This window comes from Mastigoproctus giganteus, chromosome 12 (genome assembly GCF_048544385.1).
Source record: "Mastigoproctus giganteus isolate SK-2022 chromosome 12, ASM4854438v1, whole genome shotgun sequence".
NCBI lineage: Eukaryota > Metazoa > Arthropoda > Arachnida > Uropygi > Thelyphonidae > Mastigoproctus > Mastigoproctus giganteus.
In genome coordinates, this window is record NC_143586.1 from 174,126,059 (window position 1) to 174,151,235 (window position 25,177).

At 38.6% G+C, this 25,177-nt stretch overlaps 1 protein-coding gene across 1 annotated transcript in view; it reads left to right on the forward strand.

The window, feature by feature from the left end:
• LOC150077607 (DNA excision repair protein ERCC-8-like) overlaps positions 1-25,177 on the forward strand; it is a 57,161-nt gene that overhangs the window by 23,805 nt on the left and 8,179 nt on the right. The window contains exons 4-5 of the mRNA XM_090385957.1: positions 12,277-12,378; positions 23,550-23,755. Of these exons, the coding sequence (XP_090242083.1) occupies positions 12,277-12,378; positions 23,550-23,755 (308 nt within the window). The remainder of the gene's footprint in view (positions 1-12,276; positions 12,379-23,549; positions 23,756-25,177) is intronic.

A 25,177-nucleotide genomic window follows, 5' to 3' on the forward strand; every position in this document is an offset into this window, starting at 1 on the left:
GAATTTTTCCATAAATGGGTAACATAAGCCAGAATTTCATCAGAGGATCGACACTGAAGGAATCCATACTGACGATTGTTGATCAGATAGAGGTTTCTAGGTAGTTTAAGAGTTGGCAGTTAATTGATTTCTCCATTACCTTAGAAAGAGTACAGGTAATTGGATGGGAGGAATTTGTCACCCTTTTGAGGAACTGGCTGCATATGAGCAAATTTCCAAGCAGAAGGAAAAACACCTTTGGAATAAGAAAGTGAAAAAAGGTGGCAAAGAACAGGAGTAAGTTCAGAAGCACAGGTTTTGAGAACAAGTGGAGAAATACCATTAGGACCTGGAGCTTTCTTAGCATCAAGATTTGTCAAAATCTTTCTGACATCCTTTTGACGGAAGACTACAGGAGGCATTGAATGGAGCGTGTTGGGAATGGTGGGAGGTGTTTTACCAAGATTATTAGTACATGAGTTGGAAGAAAAATGGGATGCTAGTAGGTCAGCTTTACCCTTGGCTGAAGTGACAACAGAACCAACTGGTTTTGACAGAAGTGGGAGCAGAGATGGGCAAAAGTTGTGGCCAATAGTTTTGGCAAGAGACCAGAATGCTCAGCTACCATTAGGGCAGGAAGCAATTTTTCTACTCTTAGTCTGTTCAAAATGTAGTTTGGACTGATTAATAACTGCTTTACAATTGTTGTGAGCTTTGGTGTACGTAGAAAATGAAATTGAAGTTTTGGAAACAAGCCAATTATGATATGCAATATTCTTCTCTTGAACAGCCTTAGCACATTTATTGGAAAACCAAGGTTTGGATAAAGGACGAGATTTTAAATTGGAGCATGGAATAAGAATTCCATTCCTACAAGAATAATTTTTCTGACAAGATCTGAGCAAACATTGACATCAGAAGTTTTGAAAGAGTAATCTGACCAAGGAAAAGAAGAAAAGAAATTTTGCAGGTCATCCCATTTTGCATTCTTGTAATACCAAACAACACGAGGTTGGGAATAGCCTTGAGATAAAGGCTCCATTGGAGAAGAGACAATCACCAAGTTGTGATCTGAGGTGCCTAAAGGACCACTCAGTTCGACCATGTACTTAGATGGGTTGTTTGTGAGAAAAAGATCTAATGTGTTGACTGTATGATTAGGATTGTCCGGTATTCTGGTAGGTAAATGAACAATCTGTGTGAGTCATTAGCAATTGCAAAAGCCTCAGCATCTCGATCAGCTGGGTCTGTGTAACTAGAAAATGGAAGCCAGCTGGAGTTGTGAACATTAAACTCACCAAGGAAAATTACCTCACTGTTAGGAAAGTTGGAGTAGAGAAAGTCAAGTTAGTTCATTTATGGACTAATTCAATGGAAAGGTTCGGTGAAACACAAGTAGTTGCTCTTGACATCTCTAAGGCTTTTGATCGTGTTTGGCATAAAGGTCTTCTAAACAAGCTTCCATCTTATGGTTTGCCAACTGTTTTTACTAATTGGTCATCCAGTTTTCTCTCTGATCGCTCACTGAAGGTGATGGTAGATGGCTCTCTGTCTTCTAATTTTTCCCACTAATGCCGGTGTCCCCCAAGGTTCGGTTCTTTCCCCCACTCTTTTCCTCTTGTATATTAATGACCTTCTTCCATTGACTGGAAATCCTATCCATAGTTTTGCCAATGATAGCACATTGCATTCCACTTTCCATTTTGAGAAACCTTGTCCTGCTCAATCAGCTTCAACTTCTCGAAAATCTGCTACCAATTCCTTAAATGCTGATCTTCAGGTAATTCTCCAGTGGGGCAAAGACGACTTAGTTGATTTCAACCCTTCTAAAACTCAGTCTTGTCTTATATCTCGCAAAAAGGATTCTTCTGCTCCTGTGCTTATCTTTAGTGACACTCTGATTTCTAGGCAAAATGATATATCTCTTTTGAGGATTACCTTGACTTCTAATCTCTCTCTCTTGGCACAAGCACATTACAAATATTGCTTCCTCTGCATCTAAAAAACTTGGTTTTCTCTTTCGCTCTCGGCGTTACTTTTCTTCCAAACAGCTGCTCACTCTGTATAAATCGCAAATCCGCCCTACCATGGAATATTGTTCCCACATCTGGGATGGTGCCCCCAAAACCTCTCTCAGGCTGCTTGATTCCATTCAGAAGAGGGCAGTTATGTTAATTAATGGTTCATCTCTAACAGAGTCTCTCCACTCGCTTTCTCATAGATGTACTGTTTCTGCTGCATGCCTCTTCTACAGATACTTCCATGGGCACTGTTCTTCTGAATTGGCTTCTATAATTCCCGCTCTCTCTTTCAAAACAGTCCGAACACGTGCCGCCACCAGCCAACATCCATTTACTGTCCAACTTCAAACCCCCAGAACCAACTTTTCATCTTCCTCATTTATTCATTCAACTGCCGTTTTCTGGAACAACCTTCCTTCGTACGTATTTCCTGAAAATTACAATCTACAGAAGTTCAAGTCCAATGTCAACAAATATCTTCTTTCATCTTCTCAACCTCCAACCCAAGCATGGTACCAAGTACTATAGGTTCTACTACCTCTCGTGTTTGGGGTTCATATAAAGTTGTAAAGAGAGGAAGTCAAAGTGTTCCAAGTGATTAGTGGAGTTGGGAGAATGGTAGAGAGAACTTTATGAATTTAATAGAATGAGGTAGAGAGATTTTAAGCCAGAGAAAGTCGAAAAGAGGAGATTCCAAATTACCAAGTCTCTGACAGGGAATATCAGAATGGACATATGCACAAGTAACACCTTTGCGGTGAAAGGAATCATACAGCGAATAATTTGGGCAGCTGAGATGAGCAGTGGTTGAATCAACTTCTGACTGAAATTCTGTCAGAAAAAGTACATGGGGTTTGGCAGACTGCAAGTGGAAACAGACATTGTTGAGATTAGAATGGAGACCACATATATTTGTGAAATGAACTAGGAAGTGTTTGGGAGGTTTAGATCTTTTTGCAGATAAGCTTACTCTATTAGTTTGACAATTCATGGTGTATTCAATAGTAAGAAAAGGTGGGAGGGGGCATTCTGTATGAAGTAATGAAATTTTTGGATATGGCACACACATGGTAAGAATATACCCAGATCCTTGACATAATCACCCCAGGGGCTCACATCTGGTGAGAATGGGCTTGGCACACCCAGGGTCCTGAGCTGGATATCATCACTCTTCTCTTTCTTGGTGATTCCCTTCTACTTCTGACTTGTTCTCTCTCTCTCTCTCTCTCTCTCTCTCTCTGTCTCTCTCTCTCAGGGTAACTCAGTAAATTTTTTTGGTTGGTGCAGCATAAGCCTCAAGCTTCCTTGCACCATATGACTTTTTTTTTTTTTTTTTTTGTTCTCGGCTTTTTCCCATTATATGTATGAGGTTACGTTTTTACTGTTTTGACAAGAACTTTTTACGGCCGAATGCCCTTCCTGACGCCAACCTTCACCCTTTATCTGGTCTGGGGATATGCGGTGGTCATTCCCTGAACTTCCGTATCCCCCGTATTTGGTGGTCACGGGCTCGAACCCCGGTCTAATCAAGAAGCGTGTGCTACGCAGTGCTGCTCTTGCCCACCTGGCTATGGAGGTGCTCTTGCACCATATGACTAATAATAATATAATAACTTTGCTTCGACATTCCCCCCTCCCCACATACACATAATCGGACTCCCTCCAGTCATTATCTGGCAGAGTAGAGGTAGTAAGATTATACACTAGCTGATCCGGAAGACTCCTAGAGAGTTACCAATAGTTTCAGTCTGATGTACTAGCTAGTGGCTGGCTTGCGAACACTGTTTTAGAGCTGTACCTTTGAAATGTAAGGAAGGTTGAATCTTGTCATGGTGTTCATCATAATCTCAAAAGACATCAACCATACTGCATGATGGAAGAGATGGGGTCAGGTTGACTGGAACTTAGCTCTTGAGACTAAACATGGGTTCCACTCCTTCAAGCCTCCAATAAGCAAAGTGGTTGTATTGCACTAGTTGATGAGAGTCATCTACCACCTAGTATTGCCTGGTAACACAGAGGGGTGGCATTCCTATGTGTCGTGTGGGCACCACACCTCGACCACTGCTTGTGTTGGTTCGCACCTGGGTAGTCACCCACAGTGTGCTTGGTCATGGGGGTTATATCCTGGATTACTAACAGTCCCACCATCGTGAAGGTGCAAGCAGAGGATTTGGCTGTTGGAGACTGTCCGGACTTCACTGAAATTGGGTCCACTTGACTGAGTGTCACCCATATATCAGTTCCATCAGCATTTTAGACTCCCAGGTAGCAAGCACAGCTTGTCTGGCATATCTGAGAGAATGTCTGTGACAGCCTCAAGGACCTACAGCAAGAATTGCAAGATCAGGGAGTGACTAATGTGAGATGAGTCATGACGATGCAAGAAGGTAGGTTAGTTCCCATGTGGAACATAACCCTTATCTTTGATTAGCCTAGACCACCAACAGTGAAGCAGGCTAACTTACCTGCTGTATTTAACCTCACATTCTAAATATCCCTTATGTTGTTACACATACTTGAAGTTTGGGTACTTGCAAGCAATCTTCAGAGGAGTAGCCACCTGTGCCATATATAGATCTAGTGCACTCCTTGACATGGGCACCTGTACATGGTGAGAGGACTTCCCCAGTGATGCTGCTGTTTCTACAGATTAGCATCACCAGTATCCAATGCCCATAACCTAGGTTCCATGCTAACACCATAAGAATAGTATGTTTGCTGTGTTCTGGAACCCATGGAAAAGGGGATCCTGGTGGTTGAGCGTTCCAACTTCAACACACCACTTCAGTTGTGCTTTGACAAGATAAGTGTCCCTGGTATGTCTTGCCCAAGATCATTCATTTAGTGGATTTGTCCAGAACGGTCAACTGTGTCGAGGCCATGCCCCCACTCTCATATCTAAGAGATGGGATTCAAGCTGGCAGAAGTGCAGGTAACCCTGGAATCCCACTCCTGAGTGCATTTATTGCTTGCTGCATAGCGGGGCTTTCCCTTAGGCTCTGTGGTAGGTGCAGAGTTTGGGCACTGAAACATAAAAAAAAAAAAAAAAAACTTTATGAATCCTGATAATGTAGTATTCTGGGACCCCAACACTGTCCCTTGCATAAAATCTAAACACTGATTCAGCTAAGGGGTGTGAAATCGAAGCAGTATTAGGTTCTAGATAATGCACTCAACAGAGAAACCGTTTAAAAAAATGTTGCTGCCCCTCGTTATACAGAAGGGTTTAGAAGGACTAGCAGGTGCCTACAAGTCAGTTAAGAGGATTTGTTCTGGAGACCTAATTGAAATTAAAAGTGATGCATTCTAAACGACTACGTCAACCTCCATTGGAGGGATACCAATTGTGGTGCCACCACATAAAACATTAACATCATCAAGAAGTGTCATCTTAGAGTGAGACCTCCGTGATTTTTCTAAGAAGGAAATCTGTGCTTAATTGAAGTCTCAGGGAGTGTTAGCAACAAAAGATATTTGTGCATGGGGAAGAGATTTCAGTGCCAACCAGAAACCTCATCCTTATGCTCGATAACAGTTGGGTATCTACACTGCACAGTAAAGCCATATATCCCAAACCCTTTGCTTTATTTCAAATGGTTAAAATATGGATGTTCACAGATGGCCTGCCTTGGAGAACATGTCTGTGGTCATTGTGGTGCAAAAGACAACGAGAAGTGCATGTACAGCCACCACACCCACTTGTATCAATTGTCAAGGCATACTCTAGGGCAGGCCTGGGCAAACTACGACCCATGGGCTGCATCTGCTTTTTGTTCGGCTATCTTGTGCCTTCATTTCACTAGTAACTTTATCAAGATAATGAATACTATCATAAACGGTGTACTATAATACTATCACTGATGAGCCAAAACATTATGACCACCTATCTAATATGATGTTGGTCCTTCACGTGCAGCTGAAACAGCTCGTACCGGGTGAGGCATGGATGCTGCAAGATTTCTAAATGTGTTTTGTGGTATCTGGTACCACGTAACCAGCAGATCCTTTAACTCCTGTGAGGTCTGCGATTGAGACACTGCAGATCGGAGTTGCTGTTCCAACACAAACTACAGATGCTCGATGGGATTGATGTCTGGGGAATTTGGAGGCCAGGGCAATACCTGGAAGTCTTCCTCACGTTTCACGAACCAATCTCGAACAATCCGGGTGGTGTGGTGTGGTCTGGCGCATTATCCTTCTGAAAGACGGCACTGCCAGAGGGGAAGACCGTTACCATGAAAGGGTGTACCTGGTCAGCAATGATGTTTAGGTAGGTGGTAGACGTCAGATTGCCCAGGATATCCCAGCAGGACACCGCCCAAAGCATGACACCTCTGCCATCAGCTTGTTTTCTTCCCACAGTGCATCCAGGTGCCATCACTTACCCAGGTAAATGACGCATACATACCCAGCCATCCACATGGTGAACAGGAAACGTGATTCATCAGACCAGACGACCTTCTTCCAATCACTCAAGGTCCAGTTTCGATGCTTGCGTGCTCATTGTAGGCACTGTCACCGGTGAACTGTGGTTAGCATGGGCATTCAGAGTGGCCTTGCGTCTGCTCAGCCCCATTTTCATCAGGGTTCGATATACTGTGTGTTGTGACACATTACTCCCATCACCAGCATTCCAATTACCGGCGAGTTGCACCACAGTCTCCCTTCTGTTGCCACGTACCATCCAGCAGAGCCTTCGCCCATCTCGAGCATCAATGAGCCGTGGTTGTCCAACACCTTGCCGGCGGTTCATGGGTTTCCCCTCCTCGAACCATGTTCGGTAGGTACTAATCACAGCTGACCATGAGCATCCCACCAGTCGTGCTGTTTCAGATATGTTCTGACCCAGTCATCTGGCCGTTACAATTTGGTCTTTGTCAAACTCGTTTAAGTCCGCTGCCTTTCCCATCTGAAGAACAAGAGTAACACTGAGTAACAGAGCTCAGTATCAGGTCCCGACCCGCACTCATGCCGTAGTTCACATGCAGCTGCTTCGATTTGCATAACGACTCGCTGGTCATAATGTTTTGGCTCATTGGTGTAATACTATCATACTATATAAATACAATGGAATCAGCAGTGATAGTGGTATACTATCAACAGTGGTAGATTATCAACAATACTATCTTCACAATGCTATGATGGAACTTCCGAGAAATACTGTTTTGACAAAATTGCTGAGTAATCATGTGCATGTGGAACAATAGGGATGTGAATCCATACTTTCTACCTGCAGTTCGAGTCAGACAGTCAGGTAGTATGGAGCTCATCGCTCACAGTAACAGTGTTCTTGTGTGTGGATTTACAAAGTTTATATAAAAATCAGTGTGGTGAAGTTGACAGTGATTAGGTGAGTGGATTACCACCAAGTCGGATTAGTCAGTGATCACTAACACATGCGTTATTTTCTGGGTTGAATTGATGTTTTAGGATATTTTGATTTGATTTGGATTTATCTTTTGAACTTGTGACAAGCTTATCTTATTAGCTTATAATTTGAGCATACTTTGTGACTTTTTGTTTTAATTTTGTTATCCCTGTATATTTCATAAAATGAGTAAAAAATGAAAAATCGAGGATGAGTGTCGTACATTTAATGAGGAACGGAAAACTAAATATTTTTTCACAAGCATTAAAAATAGGCTGTATCTCTCATTGGCAATGAAAGTTTCGGTTTTTAAGGAATATAACATTAAGAGACATTACACGACTAAACACTCTATGCATGGAGAAAACTTAACTGATGATGCAAGAAATAATTTCCTAATGATCAACTCATTAGGAAATTATCTCTACAACAAAGTGTTTTTATTCGACAAAATGATAAACAGAAAGCTGCCACAAAAGTAAGTTATATCATTACCAGCAAAATCTCAAAAGCATGTAAATCACTTTCAGATGGCAAATTCATTAAAGAATGCATGTTAGAAGCTAGTACAATGTTATGTCCAACTATGAAGTCTGAATTCCAAAACAAGTTTGTCCCGGCGTACTGTAGCTCGACGTGTCGAAAATATTGCTGATAACTTGGTAGAGCAACTATCAGCAGAACTGAAATCCGTGGAGTAGTATTCCCTGGCTCTCGATGAAAGTACCAACATAAAAGGCACTGCACAGTTGCTAATTTTTATTCATGCTTGTAACAGTGATTTTGGAATTGTTGAAGAGTTGTTATCCATGGACTCAATGCAAGACAGCACACAACTTCATCATATATTTTTGAAAAAGTAGAAAATTGTCTAAAGAGGTTTAATTTACCCTGGAATAAAATTATTAGTGTAACAACGGATGGTGCACCATATTTGACTGGTAAAAAATAACGGATTATTGAAATTGATTCAAGACAAAATTAATGAGACTGATCCAAAACACAAAATAATACCAGTTCATTGTATTATTTATCAGCAAGTCTTATGCAAAACTGTACTCAATGTGTAGCATATAACCACACCTATTATAAAGATTGTAAATTTCATTCCATTCAAGGGGTGAAATCACCGACAGTTCATAAACTTTCTAGAAGACCTTCAGTGTGAGCATACCAATGTATCTTATCATAGTCACATAAGGTGGTTAAGTTTAGGAAACTTGCTTCGTAGAGTATGGGAGCTGAAAGATGAAATTATATTATTTTTAGAAATGAAAAATAAAAAATAACTGCAATTTCACCGAGCTGCAAATTTCTGCAAATTGCATGTCTGGAGACTAGGCATCTGCGAGGTGATCGAATTGAGGTGTATAAGGCCCTGAATGGTTTGAGCAAGCTCAATGCTGATGGGATTACACACCTGAGGGGATTTAAATTCAAATTGAGGAAAGAAAATTGTAGAATAGATGTGTGGAAATTTGCATTTAGCCAGTGGGTGGTTGATAGTTGGAACAAACTTCCATCTGTCGTAGTGGAGATCAACAACTTAAATAAGTTCAGGGCAGAACTGGACAAGCATTTAGAGTTATGGATGGATTTTTTTTGTTTTTGTTTTTTTTTTTTGGCTGATGCTATATAAGCTCAGCTTTCTTGCATCATATGTCTCTACTAATGCTAATGTTATTTTTTCCCAAGGTCTGATCGGTTCAGGAAAAATGTACACCACCCAACACCAATATGGTAATGGGAGCTTTTTTAATCCAGTCACTGAAGGGTTAACAGAAGCGAAAATGTGGTGACATAAAGAGAATGTCACTGTAAAGCTGTTGATGAAAAGAGAGATGTTAAGTAGTAGATGCAAATCCTGCCTCTACTGCTGTGGATAATGACGATGAGAGAGGTAGCAGTAGTAAAAGGCAAAGGAATGGGTTTTAATTTCAGAAAAGGAAATTATGATACCTTAATGTACTACATGGCCTCTATTAACTGGGTAGATATCGCACAGAGAATGAATACAATTGAACAGTGGTATGCTTTTAAAACATTAATCACAGATGCCTTGAATGCGTATTTACCATTAAAAAAATACTCCACGAGAAGGGTTCCAAGTTGGATGAATAGTGAAGTTGCCACATTACTTGAACAGAAAAAGGTGTCATGAAAAGGTTACAGAGCAATAAAAAGTACTGAAGACTATAACAGCTACAAGATTATCTGTAATAGAGCCACAGAAAAGGTTCGACAGGCAAAGGCAGTTTATGAGAAATCACTAGCAAACAGAGCAAAGAGGGGGGGGGGGATAAGGAATTCTTCACATATATAAATGCCAAGAAGAGCAGGACAAAGCAGATCGGACCTTTACGTAAGGGAAGGGGGATAGTATTAAATACACCAGCTGCCGTTGCAGATGAACTCAACAGTTATTTTGCATCGATATTTACCAATGAAGTGGCAATGGGAAATTGTGGGAGCGAAGTTGAAAAATATGTAATTAATGATATTGAAATTTCGCAAGATTATTTAATGAAAAAACTTTCGAGCCTACAGGCCAGTAAGGCTCCTGGAGTTGATGGAATATACCCTATAATCTCAAGGGAGGCGGCAAGTGAGTGCATTGAACCATTGAAGCTAATTATGAGACTTTATAGAGTCTGGGGAGATTCGGTTGGATTGGAAAAGTGCCAATGTATCTCCCATACATAAGGGTGGCTCTAAGAGTGAAGTGGGAAATTATCGACCTGTCAGTCTGACTTCAGTGGTAGGAAAAATCATGGAGGCAATGATCAACGGTGGAATTCAGGATCATTTGGATCGAATTGAAATTCTCAAGGATACTCAGCATGGTTTTGTAAAGGGAAAATCATGGTTAACAAATCTGGTTCGCTATTTTGAAAGTGTCACTAACGAGCTGGATTTAGGTAATAATCCAGCTCGTAATAATTTCGACATCGTTTATTTAGATTTCAGCAAAGCTTTTGACTCAGTCGCACATGAGCGGTTGCTTTATAAGCTGGAACAGGTTGGAATCACTGGGAAAATCCTTAGATGGATAGAAAGACGGCTTCAGGGCAGGAGGCAGAGGGTTGTGATAAATGTCTATTCCTCAGATTGGGTTTATGTAAGAAGTGAGGTTCCCCAAGGATCAGTATTAGGACCACTGTTGTTTTTAATTTTCATTAATGAAGGGATATCCCTTCATCGACATCGATGAAGGGATAGAGGGCGTGATGTCTAACTTTTCAGATGATGTTAAAATTGGTAGAGTAGTTAACGATCACTGTCAAGCTGAGCTTCTTTAGAGAGACCCAGATAGACTTCAGGAATGGTCAGAAAAATGCCAGCTATACTTTATTCCAACAAAGTGTAAAGTATACACCTGGGAAACAGTAATCCCAAAATAACTTATTCTCTTGGTGGAGTTCAACTAAACCCAGTACTGGAGGAAAGAGACTTGAGTGTTACGATACGGTCAGATATGAAATTCTCTGAGCATTGTAAACAGGTTGCAAGGAAGGCCCATGGTGTCCTATCGATGATCTATCGAACTTTTGCAAGTAGAGATAGGGACGTGATAATCCCATTATATAAGGCTTATGTTAGACCACACTTGGAATACTGTGTTCAAGTATGGAGACTGCACCTAAAGAAAGACATCGAGCTTCTTGAAAGGGTGCAAAGACGGGTAACTCGCCTGGTGAGATCGGCAAAAGGGCGTCCTTATGAAGAAAGACTTCGAATATGTCGGTTGCAGAGTTTGGAAACTAGACACGTTAGAGAAGATTTGATTGAGGTGTTTAAGGCTCTGAGAGGCATCAGTAAAATGAATGAGGACGAAATTTTCAAGATTATAAATGATGCTAGAACTAGGAGACATAAATTCAAGTTACGGGGGGAAATGTTTAGATTGGACTGCAGGAAGTTTTATTTTAGCCAGCAAGTTATAAATTACTGGAATAAGTTGCCTACATGGGTGGTAGAGGCTAAAAGTTTGGGGAAATTCAAAGGTCATCTGGACAGTACCTTCGGGTGAGGGAAGCGCATAGGATGATAGGTTTAATTTCCTTTTCCTTTATTAATTATTATTATTTATTTATTTTTATTTTATTTTTTGTCATTGTTTTATTTGGTTTTTTTTTTTTTTTTTTTTTTTTGGCTGGTGCAGCATAAGCCATAGGCTTTCTTGCACCAAGCGGCCATTACTAATACTAATACTAACACAGAGGAAGAAGTGATGGGGATGGTAGTGCTGCCCAAATCTTCTGCCTAATTATTATACTGAGGTAATTCATGTTTTCTGCTTAATGAGTTGTGGGGATATTGATTTGTTAGAAATTGTAGAAACCTGTTTGTTATTTGTTATTTGGTGTTTAGGAGCATTAGCAACTAAGGCCATATTGCTCTGGGATATGCGGTGGTCATTCCCTGACCTTTCCGCATCTTCCGTATTTGGTGGTGACAGGCTCGAACCCCAGTCTAATCAAGAAGCATGTGCTACACACTGCTGCTCTTTCCCACCTGGCTACGGAGGGGTAGAAACCTGTGGTATTCTTTTAGTATTATCAGGAGATTCAGGATTAAGAAGACCCAAGTCCTCTTGATACTGAATTTTCAGATTGCTAAGTGCAACAACTGTATGTTAGGTGCCCTTATTGAGTTCCTGGTGCACTGTTGTGATTTATTTCAGGAGTAGACATCCAGGTTTAAAGATTTTCAAGATGATTGGGACTTTTGAAGGCACTTTCTGTGGAAATTGGCAGCATTCTGGTACCTTTCCTTCACCTATGTTGAGCGAAGGGTATTTTATTTAATTTATGTCTCATTGCATATAGAATGCTTGATTTGTCAAATATATAGAGCAATTAGTTTTAAAATAACTGTGCCTTGTATTATTTTATTGTATTTTAGTTTGTTGTCTGCTGGGGGAAATGGAAACCTCTGTATTCATGATCTGTATAATTTTAAAGGTCAGCCACACTATACGTGCAAGATTATTTGCAAAGTTGAGAAGTAAGTATTTTGTCATAATTGATTATAATTTTTTTTATTTTAAGTGTTTGTACCTCTGAAAGTATTAAATAGGTTTCAAGGTTTTGATAATTAACTCCACAGGACCATACAATCTTGTTTATTAGCCTCTGGAACTAGGAAAACATTTAATATCAAACTCAGAAAAGAGTATTGTCTATTGTAAGTAAAGTAATATATATATACAATAAATTCCCATTATAACATTCCTGCCTATAGTGTGCTCTGCTTTTTGCTTTAATACTTTTCTTCTTGTCCGATGGTTAATTTTATGAAATTCCATAATTTTTTTTTTAACATCTGTGGTGTTCCTGTTTAAAACTCTTTCCCACTTATAATCACTTATTTAAGGATATAAAGAAGGAACAAACCTGGATGTAATCCACTTTCTTTTGATTTTTACTTTTGGTAAAGGGATTCTTTATTTATTCTAGTTCAGGTGATGTTTGTTTATTTCATATTTAACTGAAAGCTTTGGAGATGGAAAGGCTGCTCTTCATCACTCAGTGTTTAGTCATTTATTGTTGTATATTTACATACTATCCTCAGCTTTGTCTTAATATTCAACATTGTTCTGTTTTCCATGCTGGTATAGTAATAAGTCGTGTGTGTGTGTGTGTGGGGGGGGGGGGGGCAGCAATTTCAACATGGCATCAATAAATTTTGTTAATGACAGCATTATTGTTATTTTATTAATACTACATTTATTATGTTTATAATACTTGAGATACATTTAATTTATTAAAATATTTTAATAAATTAACTAGGGGGGCTCTGCCCTCTTGCTCACTTTGCTTGCCAACCCCACACATGCTTTTCTACGTAATATGTAGAGGTATGGCAGAGTAAGTAAGTCAAATCTTTCTATGTAAAAGACACACCTGTTGAAACGCACTGATCGATATCAAATCTAATATATAAAAGAAAATAGAAGGTGTAAGAAAAAAACTATAAAAAGTAAAACTGTGTGAATGTTGTGTGAATGAAAGATATTATTAATTGCATGTTCTATCTTAGCCTCTTCACCGGACAGACTGATGGCCCTCAGGGGCCTCATGGTTATCCAAGCTGACACCATGCTGTAGCTTTTCCTAGCTGGCATGGTGTGGGATGCTGACACTGGCCATTAGGGTAACCCCTAGGCCAGTGTGAGACAGCTGCAAAAAGCATGCTCCACCATAGGAATCCTTATGTTCTTTTATTTATGTTCTCTTTCCCTATGTTCTTTTATGCCTACCACCTGGGGTGGTTGAGTCTCCTTCCCCAATCCCCTTCCCCCACCCTGTGTGGCCCCTACCTCCTTTTGCCTGGTGGCTCACTCCACCACCCAATTTCAACTCCCATGCTCTGGAATAGGATGGATGTCTTGTACCATGGGTACCCTTACTATCTCCCCTTTTAAATCAGGCGAGTGCCTCAACACTGCACCCTCTGTTGTTCTCTATCCCTTTTATCTCACCCTCTTCCTATCTCCCCATTATCTTCTTTCTAATAAAAATTTTTTTCTTTTCTTTTTTTTTTTTTTTTTTTTTTTTTGGGCTCTCCTTGGATGCCTAGGCTACCCCAGGATTCACCCTGCCAGAGCTTTCTTCTCTTCTAATGTGTCCTGGCCATCCTTCCCGTGGCAGTGAAGGAAACTGGGGGTTGTTAGTGTCCGATCCCAGGCTAAGTGGCCAGAGGAACAACACAACCCACACTAATACTTCACAAAACACACACCTTGGCCTTATGCAGAGTATTGTATTCTATGCAAAGTAAAAATGTGGAGTTGGGGGTGCCCCCCAGTGCTGCCAGACAAAAAAACACTATGTCACTGTGATCGACATCTAATCAGGAAATGACCTATGTAATTATTTACCTATGCATTTGTAGTGTGCAGCATTCTCAAGGTCGAATAAATATCACTATGTAATTATTTACCTGCGTTCACATAGGTCATTAGAAAAAGCCCTTTTGCTTCGAGTTCTCATAATGCATGAGAACACCTGAAAGAGCAGGACTAAAATATTTACAAACTATACAAATATTTAAAATATTTCTAAATTACTAAACTTATACAAATATACAATATTCATTAATATACAAAAAACATTACAATGGAACATCAAATGTTAGACAGCGATGCCTGTGCATGAGGTTGGTGAACTTTATGGAGGCAGTTGTCAATTGAGTGAACTTTATGGAGGCATTTGTGACATAACTGTCTTGCTCTCTTCTCTCATTGGCTCGAATAAATATTACTAGGAGGAAAACTTTTTTAATGTATAGTGAGAAATAAAAAGTAAAATAAAAGTATTTTCATTATTTTTTTTAATAGCATTCAAAAAAGATTAAAAGGAAAAAAGACGCATTCCTAGTACATTAGGTGAGTAGGTGCACATCAGTTCTTAAAAAACTGAAAGTGCAAAAAAAACTGAAAAATTATTATTATTATCAACTTTTTCTCCTTTTTTTCTGCCCTGTGATAGGTACCAGGTGCGTGGGGTGTTTGTTTTGTCCGGTTACTATATTATTGGTTGAGGAACTTTCTGATCATCCTACAGGTGTCCAGGATTACAGCTTTCGCAGAGTTACATGTAAGTGTTCTTTGTGAGGCTTATTGCCTGTCAGGTTGTAATGGAGGCTCTTTGGCACCACACCAATGGTTGATATGGTGATTGGGATGGTCATTAGTAGTTCCATATGTCTCATTTCTTTGATTTCCTATCTTAGGTCTGTATACTTCTTGATCATTTCCTCATACGTTTTCTGGAGGTTGTTGGTGTTGGACACCACTATGCCAATCAGATAGGTAGCCCTTCATTCATTGGTTATGTCTGGCCTGCTGTGGTGGATCATTTTGTCCATAATTATGGCATGGTCCCAGTACAATTTGAGTAGGGGTCTCTAGTATGGCCTAAGGTTCATACTTGTAACACAGTACACTTTCTTTGATCAACTTTTATTTTTGTTCTAGCTTCCGATGTGTTATCTTGGCTACCTGATTGTGCTTATGAGTATACTTCGTCTGCGTCCTGTGGTGATGTGCTGGATTGTTTCTAGGGCCAGGTGGCACTAGTGACTTGTGTCATCTGTCACTCCAGGGTCTTTGGTGATGTATTTTTTTGTTGTTCCTGGTCTTGAATGGCAAGCATAGATCCTTCAGTCTCGGGGAAGAGCATCCTGCTCATGAGCTATGTGTTGGAAGCCATCTTATCTATATAGTCTTGTTGGAGGTCATTGTAGCATCTGCCATGGAGTGCCTTCTTCACCCACCTTTCTGTATTTGTTTCTTCTGTTTGGGTGAATGGTATCTCCTTGTTGAGGTTGAGCAGTGTGTGCTGTTTGTCTATGCTCCTCATGTATTGGTAGATTAGTGCAAGTAATCCCTCAAATTCTTAATCACTTACTGTTATTCAGTGAGGTCTGTCGAACTCCTTCCTTGTTCTTTCCGGGCTATGATTAGTCTTTCGATGGCTGACTTTGGGTGGTGTTGGCTGCTCTTGGTCACCATTATCCTAATCGATCTCCTATACCTCGGTATTGGTCCAATTGTGATCCTGAAGTAGTACGTTAGTACTGGGACTGTGTAGGTGTTTATGGCTCTGACCATGTTTCCGCCATTCAGCTTTGATTTTAGTGGTCTTCTCTGATGGTAATTCTCAATCAGGTGGGCTTTGATTTCCTTGTATTCTAGTTGTTAAGCCTGCATCAACTCTAGGTATTTGTAGGTCTCTCCCTCTGTTGCTTCAATCTCTTCACTGGAATTTAATTGTTAGTTTCAGCCAACTATATTTCTCTGATGTATTCTATGAGTCTTGCACATGTGTAGGCCAAATTGCATCCTGATGTCAGTGTTGAACTCTTCAGTGATCTGGAGTAGCTGCTTAAGTTGTTTCTCAGGTGCTCTGTAGAGTTTGAGATCATCCATATATATCAGGGAAGATAGTGTGCAGTTTGTTCCTTCCTTCTTTGAGGGTATATCCGTACTTACTGTGTATCAGTTCTCAGTGACGATGCAAATCTGTCCGACTTATTTAATTTTTTAAAAGAAACTCATTTATATGAACTTATCTCACATGAAAAAAAATAATAAATAATAATTCAATTGCAGAATTACTGTGACAGGCACAATTTTGCCGTTGTTGCCCTTGTGCCAATAAAATTCCATTAAAACCAACCAACCAGCTGTGGTGTCAGCATGGTGGATAACAGGTTGAGTGCCAGACAGAACCACAGTGGGCTCAGGGCATTCTCTGGAAAGATTCCTCTCTTGATTGGGATTGGCCTTGTTGTGATGTTTTCTACCTTGAAGGTGATACTCCATTTCATCATGGTTGCTTCTAGGAAGTTTGTCAGTGTCAAGTTAACTTTGCATGAGGTCCTTGCGATAGTCAATGTGAGGAAGTATTTTATGACTGCATGTGACTACGTAGTGCACCAGTTGAGAGTTTGAGGTGTAGGGTAGATGCCCTGGAAGGAATTAAAATGGGGGCCCATCAAGCTCTCAGCTGCCCAACTCAACACCAGAGCTCACTTCTGTGCATCAGGCAACACAGCAGCACCAGCAGCAGCAATCTTCAGGGCAGAATGTGCTGGTCCCACAGGAGCTAGTTATTGTCGGTGACTCTATATACCTTACCTGAAGAGTCACCGACTCTTCAGGTAAGGTATATGAACAATTTATCCAAATCATTTGAACAAGAGGAGGGTGTACCGCAGGGTTCCATTCTAAGTCCAACGTTATTTGCAGTAAGAATTACAAATATGACACGGGAAGTACCAAATACAGTAGAATTGTACATGTTTGCCGATGACCTCATTATCTCATGTCAATCCCAAACTATGAACACCATTGAAAGACAACTTCAAATTTCCATAGCTAAAATAGAATCATGGACACTGCGGAATGGTTATTCTTTAGCAGAAAAAAAATCCACTGCAATTCACTTTTGTAAAAAATGCAAACTCCACCCGGATCCAGAAATATTTTTAAAAAACAGCCTGATACCTGTCACTAACAATTTTCGTCTGTTGGGGTTACATTTAGATAATAAACTTAATTTTGCTTCCCATATATCCTACCTTCGAACTACATGTCTTAAAAAACTGAACATCCTAAGAGCCGTTTCAGCTATGTCCTGGGGTGCTGACAGAAGCTCTCTTCTTCATCTCTATAGAGCTTTAATAAGATCACGCTTAGATTATGGATCACCTGTCTATGACTCCGCTAGGAACAGTTCGCTATTATGTCTGAACACCATACAGCATAGTTCCCTTAGGATAGCTGTGGGAGCCTTCAGAACATCTCCAATCCACAGCCTGTATATTGAGGCAAATGAACCTCCACTGCACCTAAGGAGAAAATCCTTATTATGTAACTATGCACTAAAGATTGAGTATTCCATCACATCCTAGCTGGCAGCGCTTGTTCGACCCTAAATACACCATGCTATATCAAAATAAACCTAATGCGAATCGCCCCGCAGGGCTTTGACTGCAAGAACTCATGATCAGTTGGAACATTAATTTTCAGAATGTCTTCCAAGACCTTGGTACTCTTGAACCTCCCTGGACTGAATTCGTACCTCTCTGTGACAATTTCTTTTTAAGATGGGGGAAGACATCCCTGGCTAATACAAATTTTCAACAGCTCCATAAATCGCATTCCTTGGAAAACTCAGGAAAAGTACATATCTATACTGATGGCTCCAAAACAGATACAGCTGTAGGTGCACCTTCTCAGTAGCTATGTCTCTTTCCATTGAATGCAGTATCTATACTGCAGAATTATTCGCAATAAAACTAACTCTAGATAATATAAACAAGTACCATATCAAGGAATCTTTGATATATACAGACTCCTTAAGCGCAATCACTGCCATTGAATCTACTTTTTCTCCCTCTCACCCCATTCTTAAAGAGATCCGATCTAAGTTATTTCACTATCAAACAGTCAATCAGAAGGTTACTTTCTTCTGGATCCCTGGTCACGTTGGCATCTCAGGTAATGAACATACGGATGCTGCTGCAAAACATCCCGACTCTGGATCTTCCAGACAACTAAACCCTACACCGATCACAAATCTTTCATTAAAACAACATGCAGGAAACAATGGTCTCTCCTTTGGAAAACTCAAACCAATAATAAACTGCTGCAGATAAAAAAAAAGAGCCACAACTGTAGACATCTAGTTCCAGGAGAAGCAGGCGACAAGAAGTGATTCTAGCAAGGCTCCGCATCGGTCATTCGCATCCAACTCACCTGTATTTGCTTATGGGAGAGAATCCTTCTTAGTGTTTCTTTTGTCAGTCGCAGCTAACAATAAAACACATCCTCATAGAATGTTCCCACTTTCAACAGTCAGAAAATCAAGCTTTAGCTCGCTGTCCAACTTACAGGAACCCTTAACCTTATTTCATATTCTTGGCAATGAAGCAAATTTCGAGGAACTGTTTAATTATTTGAAACACAAATCTGTATAATAGACTGTGATCTTAGTGACAAACAAATCACGAACAGGCACAATATGGCCCAAGAGGCCCTTGTGCCAAAAAAACCCAAATACAACAACAACAGCAAAAACAGGATACCTGCCACCCACCGATGAGTAAGCCAACAAGCTTCGAAATGGTGCCGTCTGGGTGGTGGTATCCGCTGAGAATAAGTAACATTAGTCTTCTCCACTGGTGAAGCATTGCTTATTCAAAGCAGTGCAATACCTTGGTAACTCTTTGTGAAGGTATTCACAATATGAGATATAATTAAGCAATGCATGCATACTACCTTGTTAGTAGAAATGATGGAAGTGCATTACCCATGCATAAACAACCATTTCAATTTCAGACATGATTGAATAAATTCAAGGAGGGATTAGAAGAATTCTTAGAGAGATTGTGCAGAATTTTTTTTTTTTTAAATAAATTAGAGTTAATAAATGAACAAGTTGAGATCACTCCAAAAACTCAGGTCACTGTCTCATAGATGGCTGTAAACAATCGGTTACTGAGTCAACAGAGTGAAAGTTTACCTAGTGTTAATCAAGTTGATCTTGTTTAATACTAGGAGAACAAGAGATACATGATTTTCAACCAAAACAATATGTGCTGTATGAGCATGTGTTTGTGGAAGGTGGTATTATTGTAGATGTACTCCCTCCAACTGCTTCAGTGAGTTGTTCATTTATTCAAACTGGGATTGTATCAAATGAAAATAATTAAAGAGTGCAGCGAAATACATGCTTTAAGAACTGAGTCACAAAGAACGGTTCTAGCATATTTTGTATGGATGTGTGGGGATTGTATGGAATTAAAAATAATTGGAAAGTAATGATCACTATTATGGACTGCCCAACAGTACCAACTGTATACTTGGGTAAAGAGTGGAAGAGCAGATAGATCTATGACAGAAGATTGTACAGATGTGTGTGTGTGTCGCCCCTACATGCATGTGCCAGTTTTCAATCAAGTTAGATTATAATAATATTCTTATTATAGCTGTAAAAGATATAATTACAGCGATCTCATAACAGAAACCAAAGGGATTTAAAAAACCAGAAACACATAACAAACCTCAAGTATTGTGCCTTAATGCAAATATGCATCCATTCAATTGTGGCCGTCTAGAGAGTGCTGTAAAAGCTGTAAAATACAGTTTCATGCTTAATTTATGTTGAAATTATTTCACCTAGCTTAGTATTTTCCACAAGAAGAAAAGGTAAAATTTCAACCCAGTGCTTTTTTTTGATTGATTTTTGGATTTTCATAAAGAGCTACAGTGAAATATAAAATAAAGTTGAGTATTATGTAATATAATTAATATAAACTAGGAATATTTTCCTGAAAAAACTGTGGTGATTTTATTCAAAATATTTTTGTGCTTGTTTTTTTGCCAAAGCAACTAAGGCTACAAAACATCAGTGTATTGTGTTTGTAAATTTGCATGTATTGCATGAAATACAGTTCCATGCTTAATTTATGTTGAAATTATTTCATCTAGCTTAGTATTTTATCCAGAAGATAAAAACCATGCAACCTATGCTTGTGGCCAATGGTTGCATGGTTTTTGCCATGCATAATTCAGCCATGGTGTAAAAAAAAAAGGTTCACAAAACATAAATCATTTCTCTGGGATTTGAGTCCAGGCTTTTAATACATGGAGTTGAAAGAAAAAACTATAACTAATTGTTACTTCCTGAAGGCATTTTATTGAATGTGCATTCAGAAAAGTTCATTCCCTATGACAGTGATGCAAATACATGGCACTTTATTTTTTATGGAAAAAGACACTAGATTCCTTTTTAGGAATAGTGTAAAATAGTGTAACTTATATTTTTTTCTAGATTTTGATTTGATATCATTCTTCAGTAAATATTTTTATACTTACTGAAGAATGATATCAAATCAAAATCTAGAAAAAATATTATAATTTACACTAAAGGCACATAGAAAGGACCCTCAAAATATAAGCAGCAGCAAATGTTTTAAACTGAATAATTTGACAAAGGTTAAAAAAAATAATAATAATATGCTCATTCAAAATTTCATGAAGTTAAGCTTCTAATTCTGAAAGAAACTAAGTCACAATTACTGCTGGGATGATTGAAGAAAATGATCAAATGATTATTGGTTCAAAGGTCCAGAACTCTACATGAGGTGATCTGCAAGATTTATATTCCTCTTTCCCTTGGTTGGATTAAATCTTTCTGTCCTAATGTTTGCTCAGATCATATTAGTAAAATTATTCTTTTTGGGTTGAAATCTTTTATCCTTTATTGAAATCCTTGGTTTTCCAATAAATGTGTGAAGGCTATTCGAGATAAAAATGTAGCATATCACAATTGACTTGCATCTAAATTTGCAACTTTTCTGAACTTATACCAACACCAATTTTCTGAATTCGACTAGATCTTGCAACAATTTTAAACAGTTATTAATCAATCCAAATTCTATTTTGAACAGGCCAAGAGTTGAAAACTTGTTTCTCATTCAAGTATTGTCAAGTGTCCTGGTCTTTTGCAAAAACCATAAATTCTGTACATTTGTATCCACTTCTGTTAATCTGATGATTCTGTTGCATCCTCAGCTAAGAGAAGGGCTGAAGTATTAGCATCCTACTTTCTTTCTAACTCTTGTATTGACTTGGCAAATCACCAGCTACCATATTAAATATACTTCACTCAATTCCTACCATGGTCTTCTGACAGGCAGATGTTAGAAGAACTCTGAACGATCTTGATGTTAAGAAAGCTCTACGAGCCTGATGATATTTCTCTACTTGTTCTCAAAACCTGTGTTTGTGGCTTGCACCCGTTTGCATCCAGTTGAAATTTGCTCACATCAAGCCAGTTCCTAAAAAAAGGGCAACAAATCCCACTTACCTCTAATCTTTCCAAAGTGATGGGGAAATTGATCAACTATCAGGTCTGACACTGTCTTAACCTTTCCTGTGATTAATGATCACCAATATGGATTCTGTAAGTGTTGATCTGCTGATATATTGACTTATGTTATTCATTTTTGGACAGATTCAGTGGAATGGTTTGTGAAATTCGCATTTGCTCTTGATTCCAATGCTTTTGACTGCGTTTGGCATAAATCTTTTAAACAAGCTCCCATTTTATGGATTTCAACGTATTTTTTAAAATTTGGTAGCCAGTTTTATCTCTCTGACTGCTCACTGTTGATGATGACAGATCTTGTCTTCTGACTTCTCAACTAATGACAGTGTCTACAAAAGTTTTGTTCTTTTTCTTGTATTTCCTTGTATTTCAATGACCTTTTCTTGTATTTTGATGACCTCCTACTGATTGGAAATTTTTGAGAAACCTTGTCCTGCACAAACAACTTGAACTTGTAAAATATCCACCACCAATTCCTTAAATGCCAATCTCTAGGTAAATCTCCAATAGGGCAAAGGAGTAAAGTCAGAAAGTCAGTCCTATCTTATTTCTAATAAAAAAAGAGCCTGTGTCTATTATGCTCATCTTCGATAACACTCAGATTTTTAGACAAAATTGCATATCTATTGAGGTAACTAATCTTTCTTGATGTAAGCACATCACAGATATTTCTTTCTCTGCACCAAAAAAAAAAAAAAAAAAAAAGCAACATTTTCTTTTTTCATCCCAGGTGGTGCCTCCAAAACATCTCATGCACCTTTAGTGTCTATTCAAAAGTCACACTCTGATTTATTAATGACCCATCTCTTACAATATCTCTCCACTCTTTATCTCAATAAGTGTTCATTTTCTACTGCATACCTTTTCTATAGATACTTCCATGTCATCTATGATTCTGCCACTCTCCCTCTTCCAAACCAGTCTGAACCTTTTTATGCCTAAACAAGTTAACACCCACTCATTGCCCAACTCCAAAAATCACAGAACTCTCTTTTTCTCTTCCTAATTTATCCCTTCTACTTCTCTTCTTGAGGAAAACCTTCTTTCACATGTATTTACCAAAAATTATAATCTCAGAAATTAAAGTTTTCTTTGCTTTGAAGTGTTGGGAGTTTTGTTTTCATATATAAAAAAAACTCCCCATATTTGCATAAAAACAAATTGACAATTTGGTGTCACATGGAGAATTCTTTCGGTAAGTAATATAAAAAAGACATAATCACGAGCACACACACGATTATGTCTGTTCTATAATACCTTCTGTGTTTTCTGTATTACTTGCTTTCTATTTTAAACCATTCAAATATATCTGTATTGATTTAGTCATATTAAATTTTTGAAATTGGAAAATCATATTGAATTACACTGTATTTTACAAAAGACAAATAATACTGAAATTATTCAGATCTGTAAGAAGTTTTTTTGCTTAAAAATAATAATATAACTAAGCAACTAATAACAAAAATACCTTACTACAATTTAACTGAACTCGCAGAATTTGCTTGTCATTTAGATAATATACATAGTTGTAATTTGGATGTGATATAAAAATGGTATGCAATTTGGCTTCCTTTCCAATCATCTAATAAGCTGATTGGAATTTGATCTAATAAACAATCAAATAATAATCTAATAAATCAATCATCTAATAAACTGATTGGAAAAGAAGTTGAGAATTGCAACATTTGTTATTTCTTAATTTGAAATATTATCCTTAAAAACTTTTACACAATTTCATTCTTCATTACAGCATCATCTTGCTGTTTCTTTCAGATCATCTCGTTATGCTCACCGTTACAGTGTAGAAACTGTTCAGTGGTACCCTTTTGATACTGGTCTTTTCATTTCAAGTGGAATGGATAACAAAATGAAAGTATGGGATACCAATACTCTTAAACCTGCTGAAACATTTTCACTACAAGGCAAAGTTTATAGACACCATATGTCTGATGTGGCAACTTGTCATTGTCTTGTGGCAAGTAAGTAAAGTCTTAATTCTTAAAATAAGTTAGGATACTGTAGGTACAGTTTGCATAATTTGTTATTTTCAGTGTTTTTTTAGAAATAACTGTGATTTTTACACACAAGCTGCAGCTCACAAAATCTTTTGTCATGAATGTTAATACAAAGTGAAGGATGCAGTGTTGGCATTCTTAGAGGAACTGTCTTCTGGAAGAATGGAAAAGTATTCTTTGGAGGAGTGAATCTCAATATGTACAGTTTTCATCAGATAGAAAAACTTAGTTGTGGTACCAGCCCAGAGAATGTTTTGAAAGAGGATTGCACCATTCTAACACAATGATAGCAGTCTGGTTTGTTCTTCTTTTTGTGGTATAGTGTTTTATAGAACTGACAGCTTTTGGCTCTCTCTCTCTCTCTGGAACAGGAATAAAACTGGCAGGATCATTATTGACAGTAATCAGGGTATGCTACTGCAACAAAGATCTAGACAAATTAGGCAGACAGGCTGGGAAATGGCAATTGAAGTTTAATATTGACAAATGCAAGGCATTGCACATGAGGAGCACTAATCTCAGATGAAAGTACTGACTATGTGACACTACGATCAGGGTAGTGGAGAATGAAAAAGACCTGGAGGTAATTGTGCAGTTAGATATGAAGTTCTCTGAGCAATGCAGACATGCTCTCAGGACAGCTCATGGGGTTTTGTCAGTGATATACAGGAACTCTGCTAGCAGTGATAAGAACGTGATTATCCCATTATACAAGCCAATGGTTAAGTTGCATCTTGAGTAACAGCATATAGGTCTGGAGGCCTCATTTTAGGAAGGTTGTAGAGCTGCTGGAATGGGTGGGGGCAGAGAAGAGCAATGAGATTAGTGAGAGGAACAAAAGGGTATGCTAACCAGGAAAAGCTTCAGTTCTGCAAATTGTAGCACCTGGAGACTAGATGATCTGACTGAAGTGTTTAAAGCTTTGAATGGATTGAATAAGCTCAGTGCTGATGGTGGAATCCCTCCTCTCAGATTACATACAAGAGGAGGTATAAATTCAAACCAAGGAAGGCTGGGTGCAGGGTAGATGTGTGGAAAATTGCCTTCAGCCAGCAAGTGGTCAATTGTTGGAACAAACTTTCTTCTGACATTGTAGAGGCAAGTAGTTTGAATAAATTCAAGGAGACACTAGACAAATTATTGGAAGTGCAGCTTTTTTTTTTTGACTGATTCTGTACAATCTTTCTTTCTTGCCTCTTTTGCTACTACTAATACTAACTGTATAAAGTAGTTTCGGAATAAAAAAAACAGATGTATTTTACTTCATGCAACAGCTGCCAAACTTTTGTTAATAAATTTGAAAATAATTACGACAGGTATGACCATTAACAAAGATAGGTTCACTTATGATACAGACCTGTCATAAGTGTCATCACTTTAATAAGT